This window comes from Melanostigma gelatinosum (assembly GCF_949748355.1).
Source record: "Melanostigma gelatinosum genome assembly, chromosome: 24".
NCBI classification, from domain to species: Eukaryota; Metazoa; Chordata; class Actinopteri; order Perciformes; family Zoarcidae; genus Melanostigma; species Melanostigma gelatinosum.
The window spans coordinates 1,262,186-1,272,388 of record NC_136657.1 but is presented as its reverse complement, the minus strand read 5'-3'; the positions used below and the strand labels follow the sequence as shown (position 1 = coordinate 1,272,388).

Sequence of the window (10,203 nt, the reverse complement as noted above, 5' to 3'; positions counted from 1 at the left end):
GTCGACACCGGGGAGCACCATTACAACGGATTGTGTGAAACACCGTAGCTTCGCTTCAATATAAAGTTTCTTACGCGTTTGTGGACATGGTTGGAAAGATAAAACACGTCCGTCAGAAGCTCCACCAGGAGGCGGTGAGGCTCGACAGGCCGGGCAGCCTCACACAGACCCTCGGCTCCGCGTTCCCTCCGAGTTTAGAGAAGCCTCCTGCATCGGAAGTACACAAAACAAGCGCTCCATGTCTGGGGAACACGAAGAGCAACCCCTCGACCAATAATGAACAGGTTTGTTGGAAGAATTGCCCGATGAATACAAAATGCATTCGTTGAATGTCGGTCGGTCAATATGTTTTAACGTCCGGTTATATCAGCAAATAAAAAGAGCCAGTAGAACCCCGGTGGTTACGTTACCGTAGAAGTAACAGTGATGTAGCGGGTGTTTCATTAATAGAGTGGTCTCGTGTGACGTCACAGTTTTAGCTGTCGGCCATGTTGGAGTACACACAAAGCCACTGGCATGCACGGCTGAGTCGCATAACCTATCGATCATGGTGAACTTTTGTGCGGTGATTGGTTGTGGCAGCAGAGCTGATAGAGACAAGAAATCATTCTTTCGTTTGCCAGCGGTCATTACACATCAAGGAAATAACACGAAGGAGCTATCCAAGCGACGTCGCGAGAAATGGCTGTCACGTATCTCTCGAGATATAAAGGAATGGAATTTGCCGTACACTAGAGTATGTGCGGATCACTTTATAAGTGGTAAGTGATTTTATTAACAAATTAGTTTGTGAACAGTATTTAATGAAGGAAATATAAATTAATCCGATAAGACTACTTCGGTAAACTTGTATTTCAATGTTTATTACAAACTGTTTCAGGTAAACCCTCTACTCTCCAAGATGCCGATAATCCAGACTGGTCTCCGTCTCTAAAACTTGGACATGAGAAGGTTACCGAAGCTTCATCGGCCCGTGACAGCAGTCGGTACCAGAGACGTGTCGAGCGTGTACAACAGGCGAAACACAGAGATTCAGCATTGCTTAATATGAGTTTAAAGTCGGATCATACATATCACAGCCTACCAGCAGCAGAGGATGAGGACGAGGATAAGAAGAACCAAGCCAACCAGACAGACCTCGGTGGGGCCACGATTGCAGCAATGCAAGCTGAGATGCAGCGCCTACTCTCGGAAAATCTGAATTTGAAAAAGGAACTTTCCGATGAACGATCCATGTTTGATTCAGAATTTTTCGAAAATAACGATGAAAAAGTGAGATATTATACTGGACTGCCGGACTTCTCAACCCTGCAAATTCGATACCATTTTATAGAACCACACATCCCATATTCTACTTGTGTAAGGACTGGGGGTGTTCACGAGATACGCGTAGATGTTGGCGTAGTTTACCGATGGAAGATAAGTAGGATCGGCACTGAAACGATCTGCACTCATCGTATAGGGATCCAAATTACCAATAACCTTCAATTTGGCCAGGTAGCGAACCTTTGATGCACTATCCAGTGATTCAAAGTATGGTATTTTCGCCGCACTTCCTTGTTTACTCTCCGCCATGTAGGATCTGTATGTACTCCAACATGGCGGACAGACCTCGTAACTAAGGAGATCGTGACGTCGGTGAGACCACTCTATAGCGAGGGCTTTACTTTGAAGTCTCTCCCCGTCAGTCCATCAGAACTAGAAGGCTGACGTCACCGGATCCAGAGCAGTGACGTCATGGATATGGTGCTCATTGCTATGATATACACAAATGAAGTGCCAGTAAATTGACTATAAAATTAAAACAATGCCATTGCACATCATTTTGGACTTATTATTATTATTATTATAGATAATGCCCCAAAAGCTTAAAGACAAAACTTGCTGTAGTTAAATAACTATTTTAGTTGTTTACAAATATAGCCTTTGTCTGAACATTTCATTCCCCTGTAAAAGTTTTCCTGTAAAATTTTCAGTAAACCAAAAGAGCTGATTCATACAACTTGTAATAATAATGTTTCATTCCTTATATTTGTTCAGAAATAAAACCCGTTGTGCTCTGACCCCTCACAGCCTCTGGGAGCCATCTCTTTCCCCTCTGGGATCTTTGCCGGCACCAGGATCAGCCCGGAGGCCCTGGTACAGACGCTGAGGTTTGAGGAACCTCCAGACGAACCGGTACCGGCCCAGAAAGGTAACACACTCAGACCGAGGTCAGGCTGTCTGTCAGTGCTCAAAGAAAAATACAATATTAACGTGATATCAATATTTCACTTTTGAATATCAAGCTTATCGTCGATACATAGTCCCCCTTGAAGTCAATGGCAGTGATCAGCTCAACCGGTTCCATCCAGCGCACAGGGGGGGGGGGGGGGGATACTCTATGAGCTTTGACCACATGCGAAAAACTGGAAACGCTGACCAATCAGAGCGGACTGGGCTTGTTGGGGGGCGGGGCTTAAATAGACTGCGCTAAAACGGAGCGTTTCAGACAGAGGGTGAATTCAGGTATAATAAAAACATGTTCTAGTAGAACCCTAAATACAAAGAAGAACCTGACAATGAGCAGCATTCGTCTCCATTAAACTGAAAAAATAGCCTTAAATGAGCAGTAGTGGGTCTTTTTTGCATTTATTCCACAAGAAAGCGACTCATCTTAACTAATATGTAGACTTTAATAAGGACTGATATGACTCCTCTCTGCTGTTACATTGACTGGCCACTAGATGGTGTGTGAGCCTTACTGTTGTCCTCCTGCTGCAGCAGCACCACAGCAGACTACAGTAAAGGTTTGTTTTTTGGGCGGGGGGGGGGGGGGGGGGGGTTCTGCAGTACTAATTAAGGCTGCTGGTACATCTCCTTCCAAAGCTGTTGAGGAAGAGAAACCCAAAGAGAAGCAGAGTGTGTGAGGGAGCATCTGTAGGACTGAGGACGTGTCTGGAGGAGGCGGTGATGGACGGGGGCCTAGTTGCTAAGCACGCTGTGCCGCATGAAGCCTCACCAGACAACGGCCCACTGCTATTTATAGAGCACGCGTGGTACAAATTTAGCTCATGCATGAAATCACGGTTTAGCTGCCTCAGTGTTCCCTCGCTGAGGCTGATTCTGTGTCAGTTTAAGGACACTCCTGAGACCTCAAACAGCGTGGGACTAGTTTAGAATGTTCTAAAGTGGGTCCAGACTACTTGATGCCATGAGACAGACTGAGCCCCGTGTGATGAGTCATTATGCATCTCCTACATTAAGTATCATCATATTTGAACATTGTCTCACAAATACCTCAGAAATAGAACTGAATGAGCAGATTTGTTCTTCAGTATGAGTTATTGAGAGTTTGTGGCATTCACTAATATTTATTAGTATTGATATTTAGAATTTGAACGTAGAAAAAATTCACGAATGATCCTAAACAGTTTAAAATATATGATTTAAAAACCACCGAGTGCTGTCAAGTGTTTCGTAAAATATACAAATACAAGAAGTCACCGCTGACCTCTAGTGGCCGTAGTGATTACGACGGGAGCAAAAGGAGAATACAGGTGATGTCGTACAATGTAGTTGGGGGAGGATGGGGGAGTCAGGCGAACACTCACCCATGAGACTGCTGTTTAAAACCAAAAGACTATGTTGTCTTATTTTACTGTGCTTTTGTCGTGTATGTAACTAACACCACATACGTAAGTTACATAACAAACGTCGGCTATTTTAACCCAAAGACTAAACAAACAGGACTGTCACTCAGGAGACAGCTGTTCATGTCCTGTGGGAAAGCAAGTCAATGTGGATCTAACTTGCAAACCCGAGTCAAAATCAGGATTCATCACTGTTTACCTCATTTTGTTGTCACTCTGCAACCTAATTTAGATCTGCCTGAACTAAATGCATCTCAGGATGAAACTACATTTAAAAAGGCTTTAAAAGACAATATTAAAAAAAGAAAGAAAAAAAAAGCTGCCTAAAACCAAAATGGGCTGATGTGCACGTCACGAATCAGACGGTAGATTTGCGTCAGCACTTTTTTTGTAGCCAAAGAAAGAACATTAATATATTATATTACATACATAATAGTGAATGAGGCCCAATGTCTCTTGTTGTCAAATCGAATCATTGTGTGTGATTTGTCCTGAGGCAGTAGAGTAAAGTCCCCCCCCCCCCCCATGGTCTCTTGACAAAGTGCGCCGTCTGCAGTCTAATTAGAGGTATCGTATCACTACCAGACCCTGGGGGGTAGACCCCAGATCCTCTTTATTCTGAGGTCAGCTCCCTAAAGACTGCCCACTTCCCTCCTCTCCTTTTCCTCTATCCTTCTCTCCTCTCCTGACCGCTTTCTCCCCTCCGCTCTCTTCGGTTGTTAGTCAGTGAAAAATGGCCATGGTTGTGTCATTCTACCTGTCAGCATTCCCATGTTATCAGTGCTGATACTCAGTGATGAGTTCACTTTTCACCAGTCTGTTCTTCACGAGTGTGATGGGCCAACTGTCGTGTTGACTTGCATCACTGCATGCGTCCGAGCATCCGAGCATGCAATGGGAGCAATGCTGATCTGCATGTGGCTCAGTGATGCTGTGAAGAGGAAGAGACACCACAGCATTCTCCTCCTTTGGTCCTCGTGCATTAACAGCATTTAAGTGACTATTCTGAGAGAGTGATATTAAATATACACCAGAACGTGTGTTTGCTTTATACCAGCATCATGTTCAGAAACAAATTCCTGATCTTATTAAACCTAAATTTAGTTCATATTTTGGGGTACTTTCACTTGTCATAAATAGCTTATGAAGAAATAACTGATTATTAGTATTGTTAGACTGCAAATCAACTGCATGTTATGAATTATGTCTTAGTCGTTAGAGGGGTTCTCATACTCAAAGAAAATGCATTTAGGGTGGGGAGTCTGAGCAGGGTGGGGTCTGGGTGGGTGGGGTCTGGGTGGAGATGGATGCGGGTGGATGAGGGCTGGGTGGATGCGGTCTGGGTAGGTGAGGGGCAGACTCCAGCCAGCCGTGATCACAGCTATCCCTTTCACTGAGCAGTGGGAAGACGATGCTCCCGGTGGGGCAGAGTGGTGGTAAAGCCCCCCCACTCATGAGGGTTAGGTTTCTGCTCCTCTCCCCACAGAGCAGCCAGCAGCAGATGCCTATCTCTGCCTGTTCTCTTCCTGCAAACAGCAGCAGAAACACGGCTGTTGTTGTGGCAGATAAAGGATCTCTGGAGATACTGAGCCTGTCTGAACACACCTTTGGGTTAGGACTTCAATGAGATCATGGAGCTCATTGAAGGAAAACTCCGTTCTCCTTCTCACAGTTAGCATTTAACTCTAAAAGCTCCTCCACACAAAAGTCCTTTCATCTCTGAATGTTAATTGTATTCATGTCTATGTCGGCTAGAAGCCTCCATCTAATGATCATAAGGCTGGAATATCTCTACAACTATTGGACATTCCTGTTCCCCAGAGAACCACTACAGATGTTTGTAGAGGAGCAGAGAACTGTAGAGAACAACTACAGATGTTTGTAGAGGATTAGATAACTGTAGAGAACCACAACAGATGTTTGTAGAGGAGCAGAGAACTGTAGAGAACCACTACAGATGTTTGTAGAGGAGCAGATAACTGGAGAGAACTACAGATGTTTGTAGAGGAGCAGATTGTAGAGAACCACTACAGATGTTTGTAGAGGAGCAGAGAACTGTAGAGAACAACTACAGATGTTTGTAGAGGATTAGATAATTGTAGAGAACCACTACAGATGTTTGTAGAGGAGCAGAGAACTGTAGAGAACCACTACAGATGTTTGTAGAGGAGCAGAGAACTATAGAGAACTACATATGTTTGTAGAGGATTAGATAACTGTAGAGAACCACTACAGATGTTTGTAGAGGAGCAGATAACTGGAGAGAACAACTACAGATGTTTGTAGAGGAGCAGAGAACTGTAGAGAACCACTACAGATGTTTGTAGAGGATTAGATAACTGTAGAGAACCACTACAGATGTTTGTAGAGGAGCAGATAACTGGAGAGAACAACTACAGATGTTTGTAGAGAAGCAGAGAACTGTAGAGAACAACTACAGATGTTTGTAGAGGATTAGATAACTGTAGAGAACAACTACAGATGTTTGTAGAGGATTAGATAACTGTAGAGAACCACTACAGATGTTTGTAGAGCAGATAACTGTAGATAACAACTACAGATGTTTGTAGAGGAGCAGAGAACTGTAGAGAACCACTACAGATGTTTGTAGAGCAGATAACTAGATAACAACTACAGATGTTTGTAGAGGAGCAGAGAACTGTAGAGAACCACTACAGATGTTTGTAGAGGAACGGCAGACGTAGTACCTAAATGTTCCCTCTCACTGACATGTTCCTGTTCCTATCACTTCACTATCATGAGGGGAAGACAGAGGAAGTGACATCACTGATGGTGTTCTGGCTCTGGTGGTTTTCCCATGATGGACTCTTTCCACTCAGCTGTTGTTCTGGTGGTCCGTGATGAGTGGAGGTTCAGGTCGGGCTGGGCAATACACAACCTTGAATGTTTTCACCATTGAATTCCTCCACAATAACAATAAAAACATATTTGATTTGTTTTTGATGAAGTTGTTTTTTGAATCCATTTTCCTCTACCAACAAAACACTAGAGCCAGTGTGTCACAGCCTGAATGTACTACTTTATGCTTCTGCCATCATCTCATGTTACTGTGAACAGGTAAACCTTTAAAACAGTCGGGTTTCATGTGTGCTGTCATATAACTGTGTGTGTGCGTGTGCGTGTGCGTGTGTGTGTGTTTTCACAGGCCCAGAAGAGAAGAAAGTCAAGTCAAAGAAAGAGAAGATGAAGGAGAGGAGTGAGAGGTGGCTTAACAGTGAGTTTATATCCACACGCATCCTGTCGGACATTATGTATTCATGGTATTATTATTATGGTTCTTCTAGCACTTCAGTTAAGGACATCTTATCCAACTTGGTGTGTGTGAATCTGAAACAAATAGTTCAACTCGGCCCACATCCTTATAGTCAACACCAGCAGAGCTATCCATCAAAGCCTTTCATCCCCATCTGTTCAAAAATTCATTTTTCAGATGGACGAGTGAGTCCATGAGTTTTGGGCTTTTCGTCTGAAGATGAATCTTTGGGTCTCCCTGTAATTATAACTGGGCGACCCAACACCAGCGCCATCATCTCCCGTAATTGCGCTGAGGCGTGTAACCGTAGCCGGCTGCTGAGCCAATCAATTCCCGGGTAACACGACGCATATCCTGTCCAGACGTATAATTAGGTGCTAATGGCTGAAACCCAAGAGCGGACAGTTTTCAGAAATTAAAAAAAGAAAATGGAGAGAAATATTAGCCGTTTCAGATGATAGACTCGGGGTAGGGACAGTAGAGCAGTACCGGCCCAACTGTCATAGCAATGAATGGGGCGCCATCTTTGAATGCGGTGTCCAGTTCTGCTGAAGTACAGCCTTTACAGAGCTGCTAAAACGTTTTCACCTTCTTTATTCACCACATTGTCGTTATTATTTAGAACAAGAAAAACAACAAGCAGAACCAATAAAATGCAGAGTACACTTATACAGCTAATTCTAAATAAATAGATAGTACATGTTTGAAAAGGAGTTGAACACGTATAATGGACCAGTGGAACTAGTAAAGTTAAGTTTATTCAAACTTACCTAAACCTGTATGAACACTGAACAATGTCTAACTCATGTATGTCGCGCTCTCTCTCTCGCTCTGTCCCCCCCCCCCCCTCTCAGAGATCAGCTCCATCAAACAGGCCAAGGAGCAGCAGGCGGCCGAGGCGAGGAGACAGGCCACCCCTGTGGTGGGGGACATGAGGCCGCTGGCCGACGCCCTGCCGGACCTCTCTCAGCTGGTCGCCCCCGCCGCCACGGCCCCCGCCGCTCGCCGCAAGAGCCGGAAAAACAAAGTGTAAGTGCCAAGGTGACCCTCCATGATCCTACCATTTCATCTGTATCGGTCCAGTAATGTCTTCATCAGATCAGATCTACACCGATACTACCACTACGGCAACATGACGTTAACCTCTCAATAACTGAGCGATAACCTGACGTACAAACAGGTTCAACCCATTTACAACAGGCCGCCCCCACTTCCCTCGCAGCGCATAGACTTCACATATACAACCTCCATGGATTCAAAATACTGAATATATATATATTATGGAGTTAATGCAAGCAGAGACGCCAACAAAGACCACCCTCCCTATCTGATCTAGAAGCCAATTAAAGGCAGTCGTTCCACAGAAAACATAAATCGTTTCAGGGTGAGGCTCGTACGGTGGAATCTTTTAATTACCTCTCTTCTCTTCGGAGTCCGGCTCTGCTGCGGATCCTCCCCTCAGGCCGTTACTCACGCGCTCGTAAATGTCTGAGGGTTCACCGCTCGGAGCGCAGGGCTCCTTCTCATCACATCCTGCTCGGCACCAACGGAGATAAAAGTCTATTTAGTACCAAACAGGTCGTACAGGTGAGTTATCCACGATGCAGCATCGGGCTGCAGAATGTCCTCGTGATGTCCTGATGTGAACATGTCCCCGTCTTTGTCCTGTCTCCTCCCTTCAGGCCCGTGAAGAGGCCCGACCCAACAGACTTCAGTCAGATGAAACAGTCACAGAAACGCAAACTCATGTAAGCAGCTTTCTATGCTATAATCCGAATATTCATACTATTGATTTTACATATGTTACGCTCCCCTTCCCACATCTGGACATTTCTGTGTTTCCCTTTATTGCAGGGAAACAGAGACGAACCGGTTTAGCGACGCAGTTAAGACGCTCTCGGCCAAAATGAACCCTCTGTCTGACATTGGTGAGCAGCTGAGGAAGAGGATGAGGCAGGAAGAAGAGCAGGGTCCCAGCTAACAGCAGCGGGGGAAGCGCTTTCACAGACGTTAATCAACAAATCCCAGTCAACACTTCTGTCAGGGAGAACCCGACCCCGGAACCTCCTTGGGTTTAGAAGGAGGAAGAACCCGATCGCTCTCAACCCCGGACTGAAGGATGCTGCTGACTGCTCCCCCACCAAGAAGGAGAGGAGCAGAAAGGGTGGTGTTTGTATGTGTTGACTGTAACCGATATCCTCCCAGCTTTATTAGCCACTTCTCTTCTTCTGTAATAAATCTCAGTACACTCAACAATCAGCTCTCATGTGTGTTTTCTATGTGATGAAACATCTCCAGGTGCGTTGGTTTTGGCTCCGAGTGAAAAATATGTGGTAATCAAATGATGCAAACAAATCTGCCCTGTTTCCATCAACACCTCCACAATCATCCCCTCTCTTCTATTTTTGGTTTCTTCTCATCGTGCTGTGTTGAGAATAAGATCAGCAGCAGCGAGTGACTCATCAGCAATAACCATAGCAACTGCACTGATCCATGTAAATGAACATCTTGTCAGGGCAACGCCGAGCCGAGCGCTGAATGAAAATATTGTCAGACTATCATCAGTCAGCAGATCAACATGTGGAATATTTTCAGAAACTTCAATATCTGTTTGTACAGAATCTCGTTTCTGCCGCTTCAGAATAAAATCCATCTCAATGAGTTCACATGATTCTAACATTCTATTTCAGTAAAAAACATTTTCATCAAGCAGTTGTTTCAGACATTTGAATTTCATAATTATGTAATTGTCTGTCATAATTATGAGATACTATTCATAAGTTTCTTTAAACTAATTCACAAACTATTATCTCTTATTTCAGAGGCAACATCACAATTATGACTTATTTTGTATTTATTGTATTAGTGGTAGAGGAAATACTTTATCACTGAGTAAAAGTATCAATGCCACACTAACAATACTCACAAGTAAATGTCCTGCATTGAAAGTGTTACTTATGGAGAACGATGTAAATATCTGGAAAAAGTGCTGAAAGTATCAATATTAAAATAGCTGAATGGTAATAAATATGGTGAAGTAAAATGTCTACGTGGTGGAGTAGGATTAGAAGGTTTTGGGCACATTCAAGTAAAGTACACCTCTAAAATGTACTTGAGTGCAGTACTAAATTAAAGCACAATAATATTGCAATGAAATCAGACATTTCCAGTCACTTTTAGTGAAGTTTTCCAGTTTGTGAGCTCCTCTGCACCGAGATGGAAGAAGATATGTCAGCGACAAAGAAAAGAAGGAGGCTCAGCCCTCGGCTATGATTAGATTAGAGGTAAGAAAAACCT

General features: G+C 44.0%; 1 protein-coding gene across 2 annotated transcripts; it reads left to right on the top strand.

The window, feature by feature from the left end:
• Positions 1-9,144, top strand: slx9 (SLX9 ribosome biogenesis factor). Of its 2 annotated transcripts, XM_079296312.1 has the most exons (7): positions 497-761; positions 881-1,272; positions 2,074-2,194; positions 6,799-6,867; positions 7,761-7,935; positions 8,589-8,654; positions 8,761-9,144. In XM_079296312.1, exons 1-7 carry the CDS (start codon positions 548-550, stop codon positions 8,885-8,887), a joined length of 1,164 nt encoding a protein of 387 aa, XP_079152438.1. In that variant the 5' UTR covers positions 497-547; the 3' UTR covers positions 8,888-9,144. The 2 variants fall into 2 exon arrangements, with proteins under 2 accessions (XP_079152439.1, XP_079152438.1); XM_079296313.1 differs by lacking the exons at positions 497-761; positions 881-1,272 and adding an exon at positions 1-284.
• Positions 9,145-10,203: the final 1,059 nt, after the last annotated feature.